Genomic DNA, 22,322 nt, shown 5'->3' with positions numbered 1-22,322 from the left:
TTTTTAAATGTATTTTTAATATACATTTAATGTATTGATATAATTCAGAGTGTATCTTCTTTTACTACTTCTATTAAATGTATAAGGTACTTAGGAAATGAATTCATATCATTTGTATGGATATGGACAATTCAAAGATTGTATATTTTATTGTAATGTACTAAAAGTATGGTTATCTAGCTCATTTTTAAGAACATTGGCATTTGGTCTTAGCTCATCTTTCATCATGCAAAATGACAAAATATTAATTTTAAGGTCTACTGTAAAAAAAAACAATCAACCTAATTGTTTTTTCCTGGAGATATTGTAGATTGTACTTACGTTTCAGTGATTGTAGTATAGCCAATGACAGTTCTTGTATTTGGGCAAAGTAAAGCTCTGTTTTTATTGTGGTTTCCTGCGATATGGTAAATCTAATAATTACCTTGACTTTTCTGACCAAATTTGTTCATTGTTCATCACCGTTTTACGTTGCTATACTGAAATGTCTTGCCTATAGCGTATTCACAGCCGCGCGAGGGCAGCAAAGATTATGACGCACTATAATAACAGAAGCGCGTGCTTATACTCGCGGGTCTGCCAGAGCTGCTCTCCCTATATTTTTTTCCTTTGACAGTTCCTCATTCTGAAGGTTTGTTTGTTTGTTGCCGTGTCATCCAAACAGTTTAGCTTCGCGTCTACAAGCTCTTCAAGTATTTTCTAGCATGTCCGATATACTTTTTTTTTTATTTTACATAATTTTTTACATGTGATATTAATGTGGAAGTTTTGGTGACTACATCAAAAGAATTAGGTAACATCTGAGGCTCTTTGTGGGAGATTCACAATGTCTGGGTGAATGGGAGGGTCTGCCTGCCTCCTTCCTAACCTCACCCGCTGAAGTTAAAGCAGAGGGGAGGCAGTCGCTCCAAGCGTGGACAGTCGACAGGTCGACGTCATGCTGCTGCAGCCCAACAGGAGTCCTCTCCTGCTCACCGTCACCTGCATGTGTTTCTCGGGAGCTTTGCTTTGGTCTTACCAGGAAGAGGATGCCAGTGAGGGGTAACTGTTTTCATTATAAGTTTTAAACTAACAGAGAAGAAAAATATGTTGAACTCGGTTCAAAATGTTATATGTTTTCTTTTCCAGGGAAAAATGCTCTGAGAATAATATTTCAACTACAAAGTATCCCTGCGTGAAGTCGACCGGAGAAGTTACGACATGTTACAGGTACACCAAGTTAAATGTATGCAGTAAAAGTAGGAAACAGGAAAACTGCAGTGATGCAAGATGTTAATCTTACATCTGTTGTAATAAATCAAATTACTAATTAGCTTGGTTCTTAAAATGAAATAGCTTTTAAGTCTGAAATATTTCAATTTTATATCTGCCTCAAGAAGCAGAAAACAATTAGAGAACAGTATGTTTGCTTTTTAATTGTTTCTAGTGAACAGATTTCTCCTGAATTTTATTAGCACAATGCATTAAACCTACATGCTTTATACATTTACTTATTGTTTGGAGCTGTATTTACATATGAAAATAGATGGATACCTCCTCTGGAAATCTTGTTATCATTATCCTGTGCCATGACACTGGAGAGTTTCTAAACAATGTGGATTAATCTCCTGTCTGAGTTTACAGATCAATTTGTTAGTAGCTAATCTCTCCTTTGTGCTCAGCCTTCCAGGCATAATGAAAACATACTGCTAATTTTATAAAGTTATTGTTTGTAAGAAATACTTGGAACTCTACTGACCTCATGGAAGAGTTCATGGTTTAAAATTACTCCCATGTGACAAACAGTATGGATTTTGTATAAAGTAACATAATAAAACAAGCATATTGCTACTCATGTTTGGAAAGAAACTGTCCAGAAAGATGGATCATTTAACTAAAACAAAAACTGCAGAAGCGCTACTGTAACATCTCCAAACCACTTCTTAACATTAGCCTTGATTATAAACTTTTGAGGGTGCTTTAACCTTGTTTGGGGTGACTGATGGCTCAAATGGAATGGGATATGCTATTTACAGACTCATTGTGATTTATATTAAAGGCAAGTGTGTTTTTGCTTCAGAAACACAATCATAAAACTTAGTTAGGGAGCAAATTTCAAACATGTCGCAAAGATCTTAATTTACAACAGATCAATGTTCTCAAGTCCCATTTAAAGAAAGATTTGTCAAGCTAAAAGTCTGACTGTTTCTTGGGTATCTCATGAAAGAAACTGACTTTTAAAGTTTTGCTTTGCATTGTTTGATCTTCTCATCTTAAACACACTCTTGACATAATGATGTTGGTTTATGGTTATTGGCTGCAGCCGCAAATTGTTTCCCACACTGTTTATTTAAAGAAGAAAAATTGCTTCAGCTAAAAGCCATGATAATGTCTTCCAGAGTGCATTTCAGGTCACCTGCACAGTGTGAGCTGAAGACTAACCAAGCAATCCCTTGCAACATCAGTTAAACAAGTCTGATACATGGCTCCAAAAACTATAAAGCGTGCCTTGAATTTGATTACATCAGTGTGGAAATTCTATACTGCGTGTTTCTATACCAGAGCTAATGTGACTTGCCGCAACATGATTTAAGCTGGCAAACCTATGATGGTTAAAAATATATACTTGTGGTATTCATTAGCTTGGGAATATATAATTGCATAAAACCTATCAAAGACCTACTTCTGATTAAAGTTACACCCAAATATATAACCAGAAATGTTTACATTTTGGTACATTACAACCATAAATGACAGTGTTGGTGTATTTAATACACTAACACAAATGGCCAAAAATTGGTTCATTGTTTTACACTTTTAACCAAATAATGTAACAAGTGTCACAAGCTTCTGATGCCCTTGAATGAAATCCAGTGCAACCAATCATCTTCAGAAGTCACCAATTAGTAAACAGTGTGCACCTGATTCTGTATAAATCCAACTGTTCTGTGAAGGGCTAAGATATTTATTATAGAGCACTACTAGGAATTTCACAACTACTCACCAAACAAAACACGATCATCCAACTTAGCTAGCAGGCTAATTACAGTCCAAAAAACTTGCATTTTTGCATGTAGGAATGCTACACTTTTATACACTCATTTATTTTGGTCTATCAAAAAATTACACAAAAGAAATGCATCAGAGTTTACAGTTATAATGTGACAAAATTTGAATAAATACAAGGGCATGAATACTTTTGCAAGGTATTGTTTATTGCAGACCTTTTTTTTCTGAGGAGGAATGCAGAGATGTTTGACATTGTTTTTCGTCACTTCGTTCAGGTTAAAAAACTGAATTTATTTGATGTTCTTTGCATTTTCATTTCTTTGATGAATCTGGTTTAGAAGTCTTAAATAGACAACACAAAAGACACATACTGTGGTATGTGTTATGCAACCATGTGCAGAGCTTAAGGTTTCATTCTGGAGCTATTTATCATGTTGTGAAAGGAAGCAGAGGAGACACCAGAGGCTGGTGCCAACTCAGGCCTTCTCTTTTTGACTCTTTCACTTATTCCGCATAGAGATCGTTTTGTTTGGTTTCTTTGTTTTAAAGGCCTAATGTGCCAGTATTGAGCATTTCCAGCCTGCAGACTATGTGCCTGTGTTCACAGCTCTAAAGATCATGGAGGTAAATGTGCTTGGCTCAAAAGTGAAACGTGGAAAAAGAAAAGAAGAGGAAACTTGTAGGTTTTCAGTTCCAAACCTACTTAAATCACAAATTCCTGTGATTGCAACATTATACTTTGCTTAAAACCAGTGACGGGTTTGATTAAGATGATAAGCTGTGAGCTGCTTGTCCCACTTTGGCAAAGCTTTCTGAGCTGAGGCCTGCTGCGTTTTCGCAATGAATTGCCCAGAGATCAGTTATGATCATTATTTCCAGGAGTGTGGCTTATCTGCATAAAGATTTTTGTTTCTGTTCTTTTCTTTGTCGGTCTGCTGGTAATTGCTTGCTATGTTAATGATATATTTTTTTCCTCATAACATATTTTTCCAAAACCGCAATCCCTGCTCCGTGAACCCGTAACATTCTAGGTCCAGAGAACCTTTTCGTAACAAAAAGCAAGATTAAAGGAATTACTGAATAGGATAGACGGCTGTGGTAAGAGTAACACTTGATCTGAATCCAGGCTTCAAATTTGCTGGCCTTCAAATTCACCTTAGTATTTATCTAGTTAGCTAAATAACAATTTTTCAGAAATATGGAAAATACACCTCAAAGACTTGTTGATAAAAAGCAGCAAGTCTTTGCACTTTTATTGCACCTTTTTTAGGCTGGTTCCCAAGCCTCTGACAATCCAAGATGAGAGCCAGATCCAGTGTGTTAACCGTCTTCAGGATGGAGGGACATTAATAATCTTTGTTTATATTTATATTTCTCCTGTGACAAGAATGTATGAAACAGTGATTTCACTGTCTTGATTTATTATGTATACACTGTCAGCTTTAACCATCTTGGAAGAAAAAAAACCAAAACAGAACACAGTCAAAGTCAAACTTTTCTGTGTGCACTTCAATGACAATTGCATTAAAGTTGCGAGTGGCATGTGTAATTCTTACGTTTTCTAAATGGTTATGAAGGTACTACTTATGCTTTTTTGGTGTCTTTGTCATAGCAACAACTCTTAGGAAAGTCAACCATAAGGTGTAAAAAGCTGCGATAACATTTTATTGGACAAGTTCCACGTTGAAACATTACAGTGTTCTAATGCATACATTCTTGTTCCTTCCCATTTCATTTTAATGCAAAGAACAGCAGTAACAGTTCTTTGTCTGTGTTTGCTTTTAATCTAATTGTTGCTTTTCGGTTAGCTTGCTGTAGTTTAGAAATTTGTTAAAGAAATGTAGTTGTTGATTTAAACAGAGAGAGAGTGCCATAAAGTTCCAGTAGACTTATCACTTAAAACACGTTATTCATCTTGGCCACAAGGCCTGAACCCTCTTTTGTTTCCTTTGGTTTCATAAAATCTGTTTTTAACATTAGATTTAAATTTATTCCACACCTTGGAATAGCTGTCTCAGCAGGACTTCCTTCCAGTGTACCAATTCAAATATATTTCTGCATGAAAAACTATGTAGGGTTTTTTTTTTTGACATCATCATTCCTCCAGTGATCATTACTCTATAAAAGACATTTTGGCAATTCTGAAGGAGTTTAGCATGCCCCAGATATAATGTTTATTACTCTCTTGGTCTATTTCTTGTCTGACGATGATATAAATGTTCTGGATGGAAAGGAAGAGTGGGGCCATTGACAGTATATATTTTATTTAAGAGTTTTTTTTTGTTGTCTTTATGCAGCTCCACACATCATGATATTACAAACCAAACCTTTTTATCTAGCCACATTAAGCTTCTCCTTAATGAAGAATAAGCTATCTAATATGGCACAGTCATTCAAAAAGGTGCATTGTAAATTTTGCAACTTAAGTGTTTTATGTTGTCATAAGGGACGTTAGAAAATAATTCCGTATCCATAGAGATGGTGGTTTGAATTAGGTTTTGATATTAATTGTTATTGCCATATTTATAACGCATTAATACTTAATCCCAGTGAATTTTTAGATTTTAGCTACGTACACTGCCAGAATGAGGCTCCCTGAAACACTCTAAAAAATATAAACTAGACACATAAAAAAAAAAAAAAAAAGTTAAAATTACTGAGTTGAAAACATTTCAAAAGCAATAATTTTTTACGATTAGGTCAACATCTTACCCGAGGAAAGAGCATAAAATTAGCCCAAGCTGTTTCTCAATGAACTATAAAAGAAAACAGTCTTATTAATCTTTATTAGTAGACATTATGAAGATAAACACTAAAAGTCACGGCAATCTTAAATAACTTTACTGATTTACAGCAGCCGGTTGAGATTTTGATTTCTGTGACGTTATCAGAAAAGCATTTAAAAATGCAGTGAAGGAAAGTTGGTATAATTTTGGTATCTGTACAGGCATCTCTGTTAATAAAATGCAATAACAGTTCACCACTTTAAGGAACTACGTTCGGAATAAGTTACTATGTATAGAAATACCCCACAAAGAGAAACCACATCTTTGAAATGATGCATAATGTCCTGTCAGGAAAAAGCAGCGTCAACATCTGTTTTCTATCAATGGTCAGAAAGAGGATATGAAGGCTTTCAACTGGAGTGCTTTGCTGGTGTGGAGATTGTACTGTGGATTTAAGGAGCTGACATGAACATTTGGTTTTGCTCCTCAGTGACAGCTCCCACACAGTTACACATTAAAGGGATGTAAAGTCACAAAAGAGGAGGTCAGCTGTTGTGACAGGCGATCTCATTCTGTCTTATTTAAAACCTGCTGTGATTTAAGTTGGAGATTATTTTAAAAGTCCAGTCTTCAAGAACAAGTTTCAAACCGTGTTAACCATGTCTATAAAATGTAGTTTAACAGAGGATTATAAGCACAAATTAATTGTGTGCTCAATACATTTCAAAAACTAGAGTTGGGCACACAAGTCTGAAGTTATGATTCTTTTCCTACTTTGTAAAATTAGAACATTTTAAATGTGCAAGCTCAAACATGTAGATGCATATCCATTAATATTTTGTTAAATATACTTGAGCAAGTTGCATCTTTACCAATTCCCTCTGGAAACCAATAGCAAGCAAACTCCTTTCATGATTCTTGCTTAATGTTTGACTACTCTTTGCTAGAATTAGTAGATTTCATTCAACTCCGTAAATCATCAGTATAGATTAGCTTAACATTTGTGCCCAATATCCAAACTGTTTCCATCGAAAGACATTGAATTACTTGGGATTTTCAGGAACTGGTCAGGAGCCCCCATCATCATTGAGGCAGTCAAAAAGTTGATTAATTTTAATGTTTAGCCACATCATGTTGTCATTGTGGTCAAGGTGCACAAAGTAGATTGAATATTAAAGGAGGATGACTAACTCCTTATCAGCAATGACATTGCTTAACAGACTGTTTGATGTAATTGGGTTCAAAAGGACAATGATCTCAAAAACACCCCCAAAAAGTCTTTGGGGTGTGTCTTTAATTCAGGTCTGTCCCAGTAAACTAACCAGCAAACTTTTCGTAACCCCACTCTTCCCGTAAGAACTCCCACCATTTCTTCCAAGAAGAGGAGGCGTTGCATAAAGTCGATGGTTGACGTACAACTTCCTATGGGGTGTCTAACTAAATATTTGTCAGGATTTATTTACATACTGGACAAAGTGGATTTTTTTTTTTACATGTCCATAATTTATAATTCACATGTTTTTTTGTAAAAACAAAAAAACAAAAAAATTTGGTTCACAGTGAGTTTTTCTTTAGAGAAACATTCTTGTTTTGGGAAAAAAATTCACTGCCCTATAAAGGCTTAGCTACCTTGCCATCAGTAGACCTTTTTTAAAAGTCAGGGATAAAGGAGGGATCATATTTGTGGTGAAAAGAGGCCACAGTCTACAGTTTAAGGAAAACTGTGGTTGAACACAGTGGTTTTGTGTGACAGATTCATACATTATCATCATCCATTAGAGAAGATTTATAACTTCTCTGTCTGCTGAAACAACTGACTCAGTAGTATATGTTGGAAAGAGTGTCTGCCTGCCTCAGCACATTATCATGGCTGTGAAGTCATTAGTTCATTAATAGCCTATATAAAGGCGGGTGGACTACACACATTACTAATTTTGATCTCTGTAGTTGCAATATTTTTAGACTGAAACTTTTAATGGGCAGTGTTGTCATTTCTTCATTAATTTGCTTGAAGAGGAGAATTTGAAGATTTTTTTTCTTGAGATTAAAAAGTGCATTTTAAAGCAGCTTAATTGTAAATGTGTTGTTGTAAATGTGCTAGTTGCTTTCTGCCATGCATATAGTTACAATCAGGCTATAGCATGCCTTACTTTCGAGTCTGGTTATTTTTGCTCATCGAAAGTTTTGATGATTTATCTCTGTGTCTACCTATGTGCATGTCCCACTTTTAAAAATACTTTTGTACAGGTGTTAATATTTGCACCTGCACATGCAGTTCTTGGATTTAGACCTACATTTTAACTTAGAAGGAGCTATTATTATAACACAACCCTTTAATCTGTTTTTAAATCTGAAACAATATTTAGATTTTTGGTAGGGCAGTTCAGTTGGCAATCTGTTGCAAAATTATTTGTAATTTACAAACATCATTTTTGGGTATTAAAAATTAAGTTCAAGTTGTTGCAGACATTGAGTCAAATGGTTTTTTAGTGAAATCTGCAAGACTTTTTTCTGTCTAGCATTAATATTCAGGGTTCCTGGACAACATATCCATACATCTATCACTCACTCTGTTTTTTTGCAACTTCCGTACTCAAAGTCAGACCCCTGTAAAATAATCTGCCATAAACATTTTGTCTAAAAAGGGTGCTATTTTGTAGTCTACTTTTAGCATTAAATTAGATTCAACTATACACTGAGTGGGAAATAGCTCTTTAGTCATACTGAGCTAAAGACTTTAAGCCTCTCTCAGTTCTAGCTCGATGCTCAGAAAGAGTGAGGCAGACATTATGGTCGAACATAGAGGATTCGATGGGGGTGTCCTGTCCCCACACACACAAAAAAATTTGTAATATTGCGTATGTGACATTCCAGGACCATGAACATGGTATAAAGCGCACATGGCGTCCTCTTAGGACTGCAGGGAGGGTTAAAAGATGAAGCAGCAACTCATTCTCCCTCTGCTCCAAGTTAGATATTATGTAGTGTAAAATATTATGTTCAAAGCAGGGGAGGACATAATAGTGTTAAGGAGCACTCTCTCGTGATTAAGTAGCGTTTTTCAGCATTTTCAACCTCAGACTTCAGGTATAAATTATCTGGAGGAATTGTTTGAAATATTCAACACGCAGACACTTCTGCAGAAAGGCATTACGGATGTAATGGATTAGGAGCTGTGTCTCTGCTTTTTCCTGCTGAATATCTGTTTCCACTGTTCTGACAATGATATATGCTTGGAAACCACTTAAAGGTCAAACAACTTGCACAAAATGATTTGTAAGATCTGGCTGATCATTTTAAGACCTTCCATGCCCTGTTTCACATTCAGCTGAAACCTTTAAAGTCACAGGCACTTATCCTTACTTTAAATTACTACTCAACATTTTTGTTTTTAAGTATTTTGGTTTCTGAAAAACCCACTCTTGTTTCTTTTGGCTGACTCTCCTGAAACCATCTGTTTCTTTCCATCAAGAACTGTTGTGTGGTCACGTTTTGGTCATGCTGTGGTTTTGCAGTGGTTAGGTGATGCAGTGATAAGTAGTCTACAGACTGCGGTTTTTCTGCCTCTGTGCTCTTAGTCTGCATATCCAACACTATTTCTTTGTTGCTTTTAGCCTGTTTTTTTTAAAATCTACTATTAAGCATATTATTAGAAACACATTGAACTATAGTTACAATTGGCACAGAATTATATTTGTATAGCATTTGTTTGTCAAACTCACAACAGCAAATCCTTTTCTTTTTCATTTCTAGCTTGGAATTTTGAAGACTTAATTTAAATTCCCATTAGAGAAAATTAAAACCGTCTAATTTATCAGCCCTAAAGGACAGCATTTATAGCTAACGGATATGTTTTACTTGCACCAGTGAACACACATCTCTATATATCAGTCTTTTTCAAATTGTAAACAGATGGAGTATTCAACGTTAATAACAGATTTTTGAAGCGGCAGCTCATATTTGGTGGTTCTTAACAGTGCAGATGTTTCTCCCTCCCTTGAGAACTGTGCTCATTTACTGCTGAATTACATTACACTTGAGTCACTTACGGTTCATTTTCAAAATATTCCCCATTACCAACACCGTCGGTGTGTTAGTCCACCTGTCAAGTCTTTGTTATACTTTAGTAGTAGAATTGCATTTTGCAGATCTGCTTAAATTACTCTGACATCTTCCTGCTCTTTGCTTTTTCTGTTCTGCATTAAGGAAGGTGCAAGTGTTTTACTTTGTAATGTAACCCACACATTAAGAAGCATTACTTTATTTTAATTATAACTTAAGTTAATCACTGTTGACAAATGTTTGCGTGGAGCTCCTGGGCACTGTATAACATTTCACTTCAACACTAAAATAACATGGAAACCGTAAATCTCAAGTGGGCTAACATGCCCCATATTTTAGTTACCTCATTCACCACATGTGTTTGGAACATATGAAAAGCATAGAAGCAGAACTTTTTTTTTTTCATGTAATGGTTATTTCCACAACTAAGGGTCAAATCTGTATTGTATGGCCTGTATTTAATGCACTTCTGTTCACTAACTAAAGTTCAGAGAAGTATTTGCAAGTTTACAGACTTCTTGTATCTTTTTCTTCTTCATAAATGTTTTAAATCATAAAGCCACTTTTAACATTAATCTCAGATAAGTGCCTGAATATACAGTAAGTAGTGTTTAAATAAGGATTCAATTGCTCAAGAGTACAAAAACAACCAAACATTTACATTGATCAACATCTGGTATTTAAATTTTTTGTCTGTGATAAGATCACCATAAACAAGAGTTACAAGCAAATAAACACTCATGTCAAAAGTTGGACTATCAGCTTCTGAGTAATCAATGGCTGTTCTGTTGATCCTTCTGATTCACCTGAATTACAACATTAGCCAGACATTAAAATGGCTGAATTAGTTCCAATACAGAATATTTATTCTCATGTGTGTCACTAAATGGATGCAAGATGAGAAAGGAAACACAAAATAAATAATGGAGGCCTTTATAAAACTCAGCATTGGCGTCCATGGATTTTAAACAATAAAACAACACCAGAGTAAAACAACTGAAGCTGTCTGGTACATCCTTATTGGTTTATACACATAATGATTCATAAATGTGACTGAACATTCCAGACAGGGAAAGACATTGAATATCTCAAAAATACTTTCGTAATTCATTGGCTCTGGCAGGTTCAATTAGCTCTAGAATTGGTAAAAAAAAAGTGTGTGGCAGAGAAAATATACTGTTCTATGCAATATCCCGATGTCAGATGACCAATAAAACTCCCTCTAGAAGATTCCAACGAGCAAAATTTTCATGTAAAATAAATATTTTCTTCAAAGTAATCAAAATGCTTTACAGCAATCATTTTAAATGAGCTGACATCCGTGCCTTTGGCAACTCGTTTTTATAGAAGTTCTTGGTTTCTAAGTTTTTCTTTACCAATAGTCAACCGAGTAACTCCGCTGCTTTAGGAGAGTAATGTTCTCTTCATGGTTGATCCTTCAAAGTGCTGGACTGTGTTTAGAGCACCAAACTGCGAGATGTTCCAGGAAGTAGCACACTAATGGTCTTTCAGATTGTCACTGAAGCTTGTCGGAAAAATAATATCCTTTGTCTGCTTTCTGTGGATGCACACTTAGCACCAAGAAATCACAAATGGAACATATTATGAGCCATGTCTAAGACTGTCTGCGACTATAATAACCACAGTTTGAAACATTATCCTAAAATGGACTAATAATAGCAACAGTAATGACCCTGATCCATGAGTATCCAGCTTACCAAACTATACCAAGGATGCATTGACTATTCAGGACGTCACAACAGGGCAAAGTTCAGCATCTAAAGCATTAAAGGCCTCCTTTGCCTGAGTTAAGGTCAGGGTTTTATTATTCTCTGACATTAGGATATTACATGCGTTAATAATTGCAAGGAATTTCAATTACTTACAGTCCCTTCTAAATTCAGCTGTTTTCTAGTGAAAGTCAAGTGCTTTTCATGGTCCCTTCTGTAGTTAACATATAACAGTGATATTTGGCCTTTTTTTTGTTATGAAGCGTGGTTTTCATTAGTATCGTATGGAAGTGCTCAGGATGGTTTACGTTGACAGACAGTGTTCCTCTGAATAATTTCCTGAAGAATCAGTTTCAAAATAGCCTGCGTGTGCCTGTAATAAATGCAGCTTTTTTTTTTTCTTTTTTTTTTACACAGCAGTGAGAGCTTCTTAACTTAAACAGAGAGAAAGATAGATTTAATATGGTAAGGTTTATGATGTTTAATACATCAGTAGAAGAGATTACAGTCATATTTGATTTGTTTGAAATGGGAACACCAACTGTGAAATAGCTTCAGAGTCAGAGGCTTGACCTGCTTCTATTGATTCAGGCTGGGAGGGTATAGAGGCATCTTTGACTCCAAAGCGAGGTCTGTAGTTTTACATAAAAAATACACAACGTCCCCCTTTAATGTTACCACTCTGATCAAATCATTGCTTTTTACTGAAGCATATTCTTGTAACAAACATTTTAGAAACATTCAGCCTTTTAGTTTGAGGGGGGGGGAGGGGGGATCCTGCTTCTAACTTTTTTTTATCATATACCACCATTTTTGCTTGCACTGTTTTTAATAACTAATAAGTCCCTTTTTTCCCAATAGACAGCACATATCATTTTTTATGACAGTCCGTAAGGTTATTAGTCTGAATTTTGACCATTGTTCTTTTCCAAATCTCTCAAAATCCTTAGAATTCTTTTAAATGACAATTGTTTTCTTATTATATAATCCAAGTACACTCGAAGTTCAGGATTTCTTGGTGGAGATCCCATTTCATGCTTTTTATGCCAATATTTCCCTGACTGTAAGCTGAAAATCATCATAGTCAGCAGAAAAAAAAGCTTGAAAACTTAGCTTTGTTTGTAATCACCGCTGAAAAGAAAATCTAATTTATTGAATATGACCATGACATTGCAAGTTTTCCACTTAAAACAGCCCATGATAGTCACTCTTGCCACCATGCTTGATGATTGTATGATGTTTGAAATGCTGCTAGTTGAATATCTGATAAAACATAATGCACACATTTTAAAAGTTTTTTTTTTTTTTTTTATCAGTTCACACAACATATTTTGGAAAGTTTTGAGGATCATTAAGATGTACCTGGAAAACGTACATACAGGTCTTTGAGTCTTCTTTGGGCAGGAGTGTTTGGGCACAGCCTTTGGGCACAGCGAGGCTGTGCTTGTCTCTTTCTTGTTGTTGGCATAATGTTAGAAGGCTAAACACTTCTGGGAAAGTTCAAAATTATTCCGTGTTCTCTTTGTTTATGGAGTCTTAAAGTCTTATAAATGCTTTTGTAACCTTTTTCTAGACTAATATATGTCAAGGACTTTATTGCATTTGACTCAATAAGACCTTTTAGCCTGCTTCATATTATCAGATGATTAGGCATTTACTGATTTTCTAGTCAGGCAGTAGTCAGAGCTGGTGTGAGCATTGAAATTAAACTTAACATTTAAAAGATGTGATTAATCATGATTAATAAGGAATTTTCCAATGAGGGCAATTACCTTTTCCCATAGGGACAGGTAGGGATGCACAGCATTTTTCCCCTTTAATAAAATAATCATATAAAGGTCCATCCTGTATTTACTCAAGTTGTGTCTGAATTAGTTATTTAAAGCACTGTATGCCCATGGGAAACAGGAAGTCAGGGATTACTAATTTAAGTTTTCTAAACATGTAGTATAAACTACATGTTTATAAACTATAAAAAATGTTCTCCCTTTGTATGTTAATCTTAGCAAACAACACCAATCAGTTGTTCCTTCATTATCTTTAGAGTTGACGGGAATCTGTGCAGACAACAACTGTGTCAAGATTGTGTTGCATCTCTTGAGCTGGGTTCTAATGGGTTAATCATACTCTGCCCTTTTAAGTTTTGTGAGGATGACTGCTCAAATCGTGTGGTAAACTTTGCATAAACAAGTTACAGCACTAGTTTTATTACTTTCTACTCTATCTTTCTCTCTGTGAGATAAATGGGATTTAGAACTATCAAAATAAAGTGAGTGACAATAAAAACCTTCATCTTCCTTCTCAACTTTTTCTCTTTAGTTTTTGGCACAAATCTATGGAAAACTATCTCAGGTTTGTCACCTCTGTACCTATTACCATTTATTTAACCTTTTTTATGTGAGTTAACTACATACATTGTGCAGCTTGTCAGAATATGTTGTTTGCTATCTTGCTGCAAACCACATTTTTACACTTAAAAGTGAAAATCTGAGTCTTTAACCCCTAGTCAAAAAAAAGAGGGCACCTCTCAAAATGTTGAACTTTACATTTATTGGATGAGTAACCACAACTGTGCGGTTTCAGGATAACCCCAGCAATAAAATGTGTCGTTTCACACTCAGCACATTTTTTGCTATGATTTGCACTCACCGAGTCCTTATGTTACCATGGTGTCAGGGGAGAGGAAATTAAAGCAAAAGGGCAGGAGAAAAATAGGTTTTAAATTAGTAACTATGAACTAAGCAGGAAAATTAAACTACTTTAAACCATAATTTCTGTTTTTACATGAAGAGCCTTGTCATGGGTTGTTCTATCAAGTCTGTGTGTCTGTCATGGTTAGTGAAATGTCTTTTCTGGGTAGTTCAAATGGTCATTAATCAATGAGTTACAGTAATGATTGATCAAATAGGAGAGTGCTCATTTCTCTGAGCGCACAAATGTGCTGTAAAACTAGAGAAAATTAAGAACAGCATCATAAAAACAGTTCATTATCAAAGGAGAAACAAGTTTTTATGTGACAAGAACATATTGGCCTTCATCAGGTTAAAGGAAGAATAAATAGTTTGTTTTCTTTCGGGGAGGTTTCAGTTTACCATGCCACTTATTTCCATACTGTCTTTGTAGTTCATGCCCCCTTCATTCACATCACTTGATCTTAAGTCTGTAAAACAAAGTAATGCTTATTTGACATTAAAGTTTTTTAAAACTCTGTATAAAGCTTCTTTAAATGTGTTAGAGGTTTCTAATACTAAAATGAAAGGAAACTTCTGCTGTTGATTAGAGAGTGACTGATACTTTCCATTTAGAAGATAATAAAAATGATCATTATAGAACGTGCTTGGGTGCTGTGTGAAAGTGGTTTTACTGGAGGTTTATTGTGGTAAGAAGATGAGCACAAACAACAGAGATAACTACGGTATTGAAAGGTTTGTGGGGCAAAGCCCATTTAAGAGAAGTGGGACTACAAGAGCTGCAATTGACACATTCCTAGTGATAAGCCACTGCAGAGCTAGACGAGTCAGAATCGTTTTACCTGTAGAAAGGAGAAAAATTACTGCACTGTTTCTCAGTCCAAAGTTTTATTTTTAGATGAAAGTAAAGTTTACATTTCATTTGGAAATCAAGATCCTGTGGAGAGGCACCAAATCCATATAGCTTGAAGTCCAGTCTTAAGTTTCCAAAGTCAGTGATGATTTGGGATATGGAGCATATATGTTTGTGGAAGTTGTTAAACAACTGGGCTGACTTTCATCTCTACATCAGGTTGCAGTTAGAATGGGCTAGCTTCACTATACAGATACAAAATAATAATTTTCTTTGGAATCAAGTTTTATCATATCCCATGCCAAGACATATGTCTGTAATTACTACTGTAACATCACTGAAGATACCAACACTTGAAAGAGAATTTCAACTATCTGTTTGTTTTAGCAGAAACTTTAGCAATTTTTCTAAAGGTCTGCTAATACCAAAACCATCAGATAGTAATGTCCTTTATCCATTTCTGAGTGATGTATTTTTAGCTGAGCAGATGACCTTTCCAAGGTTTTTAGAATCTGGAGTTTTGGGACACGCAAAGGTATTCAGACATTCAGACGACGTACTCACTGTGCTGAGTCTTTTTTGTCAAGGGATTGTTTCTTTGGATTCTTCACTGGCAGCTGTGTCTCTGCAAATGTGATGTTGATCTGTTTAACTCTGGAATCACAGATGTGTTGCTCAACTTTATCTCCTGTTTATCTTGACAACCAATAAGTGTCGCAATGTTGACACTCTGTTGGCATGCAATTGCAGCTTTTGACTTGATCTATCAGATTTTGTGCTGCGAATTCCCAGAACAAGCATTCAAACCAAAAGATTTTACAGGTCGTCATTGACTCTCGAATATGTGGATTTGGATGTACTTTAAGTGTTTCACACATAGGTGCGAAGAATTTATTTCATCTGGGAAGTTAAGCATTAAGCATTTTATTATTTTTTCATCAGGTTCTTGTTTTTTATGGGGGTTTCTCCTTTGATCATTTCTTATGTGTTTTATTTGTTTTGATTAAATAAGCCTTGTGTGTGTTTTATTTTGATTTGTCTGTTCTTACAAACAACTGAAAATTTTCTGTCATGTAATTCTCACCAGGGAAATCAATAAAAATAAGGGTGTGTGTTACTGTAAGTGTAATAATGTGAAATGATACAGAAAATAAGCATGAAACTCACAAAAGGCATAGCTAGCCAAATAAATAGCTATAAAGTCAAAGTCTAAAAAGCAGAATTGAAAAAACAATTCTACTACTTATCAGGCTAGTTCCTAACTATCCTAACTGATGGCCTATAAAAAGCTTTTTCATCACCATGTCACATAATCCAAATCCAATAGTGGGTGCAATCAAAGTGGTCTCTCAAGCAAATTCATTGTTGTAAAGCCACAACTTTGCAACCAATAAATCGATTCTTAGGCATTTCTAGGTCCAAACTCTGGAAATTGAAAGATTGTCTAACAGAGGAGTTTGAATAAAAGTCTTAAAGCCTCTCCAAGACCTAATGACCACTGACAGAGTTCTTCAGAAAATCCTGGAGTTGTGCAGTTTTTCCATTAAAACTAAGTTATGCACTCAGACGCAATGGCTTCTATGAATAATATAGTTTGGCCAGATTAGATCAAAATTTAATTCTGTAATTTATCAACTCCTGTTCAAAGGAGAAATTGCCCCATTCAACACCCTTTAGAGCACAAAGGGAAGTTTGGAGGTGGGGACATCATGATGTGGTTTGTTGTTCTGCATATGGTAATGGCAGATTTAATGTGATTGAAAAACGAATGGATGGAAAAAAAATGCTAATACAGCCCTCGTACAGATCTGAAGAAAAACCAGAGTGGATTTCTCAGCAAGATAATGATGCCAAATGCACAGCCAATTCAATTCTCAGTTGGCTTCAGAGGGAGAAAATAAAGCTACTTGTCAGTCACCCCAGAATGCAATGTAGCAACACATCAAGTTTCTCCATACAGGTGGAATCTTGAAAATGTGGTTTTAAAAAATAAATATTTTCTATTAAGTATTAAATAAATATTATCATGCTCTTATATTTTCTTACAAATATCTTACTTAATTCAGTAATGTGTTTTGATTTCTTTGTGTATGTGGAGTACCAAGGTTGTTACTGACATCTGGAATAAATTTCATGTCATTAGCGTCATTAGAAATATATTCACCAGGAAAAACCTTGACATATTCAATCCATTTTCACCACAGTATATGTGCTTATTGTTCTTATTGTTTCCTTTATCACTTGTTTTAGTGTTTAATAAAGTTCTAACAGTTTCATTTAGTTTGAACAGATGGGGACATGCATCAGTTTCTTTGTTTTTTTTCTGCATATCATGATATCATATCCAGATGGTATTTTAGCAGTGCAGAACAGGCTGAGCAGCAGCTAAACTGTGACGTTACATTTTATCTCAAGTAAAAAGTTCAAGGCTAAGAGTGGATTTCTCCGGCTCAAAGGGAAAAAATAAAAATACTTTCATTTGTTCTGTTATATAAGAGGAAATTCTGTCTCTCCTTGTATTTTCCTGAGCAACCGGCAATCTCTTAAGAGATCTTGTAGCTTATCAAGCAGCATCTAAAAAGTACAAGGAATGTGGTTTAAAAATAGATGATAAATATTGTCAGGCTGCTTCTTCTAATCTTGATCGTTTCCTCATAACCACAATCGGCAAAGATTTGCTTCATCAATGTTAGGATTTGCAATACCTGCTATAATTTTTCATGTCATGTTGGCTGATTGCTAAATTGCCCACATTATTTCTGTCAACATGTAGCAAGTAATAATTCTCTCAATTGTGTTTTTTATTTTTTATTTTATTAAGATAGATGGGGCACATGTTGTTCTCATATTGTTGCCAGGTTCACAAAGCTGTAACTTTTAAACAGATCTTTTCATCTGTGACAAAGTTTTAGGAGGCATGACTTTGCCAGTAATGAACAGATTGAATGTTCTGTCAACATTTGGAAAATACAGAAAAAGAATTTAGGCAGAGTCACTCCTGCTGACGAAGCATCTGACTTTATTGATGGTTTTGTGCAAATTTGCTGTTCATTTGAGGTTTTACATGACACTTAGCCAAATTCGATGTCAGTGCCAAAGCCATAAACCTTTGGAATAACTTATAACACCACATAATAATAAGAATTTAGAGTATGTTGTGAACATTTTATTTCAAATGGTTTTGATTATGATTTTATAGATTATAGTTTGTCATACTATTTTAAAATTAATGGTATGAAATCAATGGTAGTTAAGCTAGTAAATAGTTTAATTTCCATTTAAACTATTTGCTACAGTTTTCTCAGATCTCAGATGCTTGGTTAGCTTGTGAAGTGCTTCTTGTAGATCTTTTAATAGAAAGCCATTTTATGTTTTCATATGTATTGCATTATAATGCTTACATCTGGTTACAGCTGATGGAAAATAGTAATTTTTACCTAGAGATTCATAAATATTCAGAATAGTTTAGCCTTTCTGTGTAACCTGTTTTCAACTTTTCAGATTTCATTGCCTACAATTATAATCTGCTTTAACAAAGCCATATTATTGATTTCTACCAGCACATAATTTTTTGCACATAATAATCATAATATTTCTGTCAATCTACCCATCCATCCAATGTATTTTTCTACTGTGTAGCATTTCTTATCTAACTGAGGTAAAATCATTTCCTTCTTTACTTTTGAAATTCTGTGATGGTGACAAAATTGGTTGTTGATATTTTGATTGATAAATATCAGAAAATAAGAGGACTCTATATAGAGAGTTTTTATTTGTTTAACCAACTCTATAAAACATTCATTCAAGTTGAAAACACTATTTGTTACAGAAAAAATAATTTCCTAAGTACTTTATAGAGTTTCCTTTTAGATCCAGTGTAAAAACATTGATCTGGTGGAAACAGTTGTTTGAAGCTACAAAAAACATCGTCTGATGTGTGGAATGCAGACATGTTTTTGTGTATAAATGGTTACACAAATAAGCCTCTATGTGGTTTGCTTGTGTTGTCTCACAGCTGTGTTTCTCTGAGTGAAATATCTTAGACACGTAATTGTTAGAAATAAGAACATGCTTGTCCAAATTGGTTCTGAACCTTTTCATCCTAATCTGATTTTCTGCTTTAAATAAATTCAGTGGACTCCACCACTTTGAGTGGTGTGTCAGCAGGAATTACCAAGTTCTGGTTTAAGACAAACCGGGGCCAGGCTGGTACATCGTGTTGTTTCAGAGCAGAGCCTCTGTTTATAAGGTGATTAAAGTGCTTATGCTTCACCCCAGGCGACTGAGGTCAGACTAGCTTATGTCTAGATTTCAAGCGGCTGGTGTAAAGTGATCTGTGTCACTGGCAAAATGAAATAACCTTTAGGGTGAGAAAAGGCACAGGTGGCAAAACAAACAGATTTTCTGTGATGTTCCGAACACTGAACAAGTGCAGGGCTTTCTGTCTGAAAGTAAATGTCAGTCACAACATGCCCTTCCTGAGCGTGCGGATGTGTGACCTTGCAAACATGGCTCATTGATATTCTTGGAGAAAAGTGTCATGAAGGCATTTGGGAAATCTTTCCCTCTTGTTCTTTAACTTATGAATATGAATGAAATCCACATGTGTTTTGAGTTTGTTTGCTCATTAACATGAAGTAGATGATTAAACAGGATTTTATTTTTAGCTATTGTTCGCAAAGGTTCAGAAACTCTGGATATTACAGTTTGGTTTCTTTATTTTTTTATTGTTGTTTTATTTTTGTTTTCTGCTGTTGTTGTGGTTCTGACATGAAATGTTTCTCAATTTTAACCCACCAGTGTGATGTTTAGTTCATTGACTGCAAACATATTGATACTGGTAAATATTTTACATTTGTGACATGAAGACAGCAAATTTCTATTTTTTAATAGCAGTCTTTTATGTAGTGTCAGTGCAGTGGTGCCATTCTCTTTTTATTTTTGGATGATTGGTTGATTAACTTCTCTGCAACTTTGTGCTGTCTTTATTAATTTGTTTTCATAGTGATATTTGTTTTGTCCTCTAACAAACCTTTGAAGCATTTGAAGCTGTATCTATGTTGAGATTAAATTGTATACAGACTCTCTTTGCTAATTGAAGACCTTTTGGTTTAGGCTTTAAAAAAAAGTAGCTCCATAATTTTGCACAACTTGACAAGTTTCTTGTTTTGTGGTCTTTCTGTAATGTATAACGTATATTTTTTCAGGGTGCAGTAGTGTTTAATTAGTTGCTTGATGCACTGACCTTCACACCAGCTTTAATCATGCTGTTGTTTTACCGTCACATACAGGTCATATTGCTACTGTCTCATTTCTGTTTTAATCTAGACATATGTGTGTGTCACATATGTGCAGAAGGTTAGCCAAAGGGTAATAGCAATTTAAAATTAAATCAATTATTGCCAATGGAAAGATCCAGCCTAATAAAATTAAAAGACAGTGCTATTATTGCATTAAATAAGTTATGTAATTTGCAAAGTAATCAAACCAATTTAAACTTGTCTTTGCAGTGATCTATTGAGAAACAGCACAATCCTATAAGAACATATCAAAGATACTATTTCTCTGAGTAATAATGTAATAAACGCAAAGTCCGACAAAAATGTACTTCCCCCACAGATTTGGATCCAGTTTCCCTGGGATGCTTTTGTCTCTTTTGTGATCTTTTGGAAGCGGATATAAATGTTTGTTTTCATCTTGATTTTTAAGCTAACTGTTTGTTTTTGCTAAGTTGATTATTTGCTAAAAGTGCATTCAGTCCTCAGGGGGATGATGCAGACCTAGAAAGAGTGGGTCACACATTCAAAGTCAACTCTGGCTTGGGGTCCACATGTATAATGCTTTCTTACTGCTATATGCTGAGCAATAATAACATTAAACACAGAACATGAAAAGCTAATGAAACTCCAGGGGTGTAAAGGTGAAATTTAAAAACTATTGAAAGTTTTGGCTACAGTGATGTCACTGGGCATCGGAGCACTCAGCACTTTGGCTGGTCTAATTATCTTCCCTACAAATTACATCTGTCTTACTTACTCTTATGGAGCATTATGTCTTTCAATTAAAATGATTGTTCAATTATTTATTTGATGTTATGTGACTTTGTCTATGGTGCAATCATCTGGCAAGCATGTGTGGGTGTGAGTGAACTTCGACAATTTTCACCTTTTGAAATTAAAAAGTAGCAGTACACGACCTCCACTCATACCATCATGTCGACATTTGTATTTGCTAAATAACAGCTCCACCGCCTTTATCCCTGCAGCTAATCTGCAGAATCACAGTAATTTAATGACATTTAAATGTCTTCTTGTAAAATCTTAATGAAGGGTGCTATTATCATTAGTGCTGTTAAATAAAGCTGTTTAGTATTTACGGTTTATTCAAAGACTATCACTGCACTTTAATAGTGATGATTAGTGATGACTTCAGAGTCCGATTGGATTCTTTTGTGATGTGTGGTAAAGCAGCACCGGTTAGCACTTTTCTGCTGGACTGAGTTCAAACAAAAGTATTGAAGCTCCTGATGATATGAATCATGGTGATAAAATACTGCAATAAATGATTTAATGGAAAGAACTAATGGTAAGTAAAGTATTTGACGAAGTAAAAAAAAAACAACTTCTAATGAGAGTAGACATTTTCCGTATATGTTGTTTCTGTGTTTAATATGTCCAATGTTAATGAAAAACAAATGTTGACATCATGAAAAAAGACAAAGAGAGCAAATATGATCATTAGTTTCAGATGGTTAAGGTGCATAATCTATCCACGCCAATGAAAACCCCTTTTCAAAAACAAAACCAAAAATTAATTGACTAACTGCCTTTTTTGTTGTAGTTATCAAACCACACCCAGGTATGAACAATCCCCTAAACAAAAGTAGGTCAAAATATCTTAAAAAGCAGTGCATCATGCTACTCAGTAACAAACAAATTTAATCTAAGAGCATATCAACAATTGATAATTTCACATAAAATGCCCCCAAAACCTGGGCATTTTAATGATACATTAAGGCCCAATTACCGGACAATCCACCAAAGAATCCTCATTTTGGTCTCTCCTGGCTATGATTTCCCAATGGAGGAAAAATAACTATTATTACTCAACACAGTGAGCTGTAACCACAAATAAATAAGCACAAATCACTGTAATGCAAGTAAATGTATAAGTATACATGATAATATGGGCAGATTTGAAGGAAGTCCTAATTAATTATTTTGAGTGAATCACATCCTTTCTCAAATGCAGGAGAATATTGTCAATCCAGGCT

General features: G+C 34.9%; 1 protein-coding gene across 2 annotated transcripts in view; it reads left to right on the top strand.

Moving 5' to 3' along the window:
* The first annotated feature begins 664 nt into the window (after window positions 1-664).
* ccbe1 (collagen and calcium binding EGF domains 1) overlaps window positions 665-22,322 on the top strand; it is a 37,003-nt gene continuing 15,345 nt past the window's right edge. The window contains exons 1-2 of one of the 2 annotated variants that reach the window (XM_008424520.2): window positions 665-1,041; window positions 1,129-1,209. In XM_008424520.2, coding sequence (XP_008422742.1) covers window positions 938-1,041; window positions 1,129-1,209 — 185 coding nt within the window. In that variant the 5' untranslated portion in view covers window positions 665-937. The remainder of the gene's footprint in view (window positions 1,042-1,128; window positions 1,210-22,322) is intronic. The other variant, XM_008424519.2, reaches the window with a different exon arrangement.

This window comes from Poecilia reticulata, linkage group LG12, assembly GCF_000633615.1.
Source record: "Poecilia reticulata strain Guanapo linkage group LG12, Guppy_female_1.0+MT, whole genome shotgun sequence".
In the NCBI taxonomy this organism is placed as follows: domain Eukaryota; kingdom Metazoa; phylum Chordata; class Actinopteri; order Cyprinodontiformes; family Poeciliidae; genus Poecilia; species Poecilia reticulata.
The sequence above is the reverse complement of the archived record's forward strand: the minus strand, read 5'-3'. Positions and strand labels throughout refer to the sequence as shown.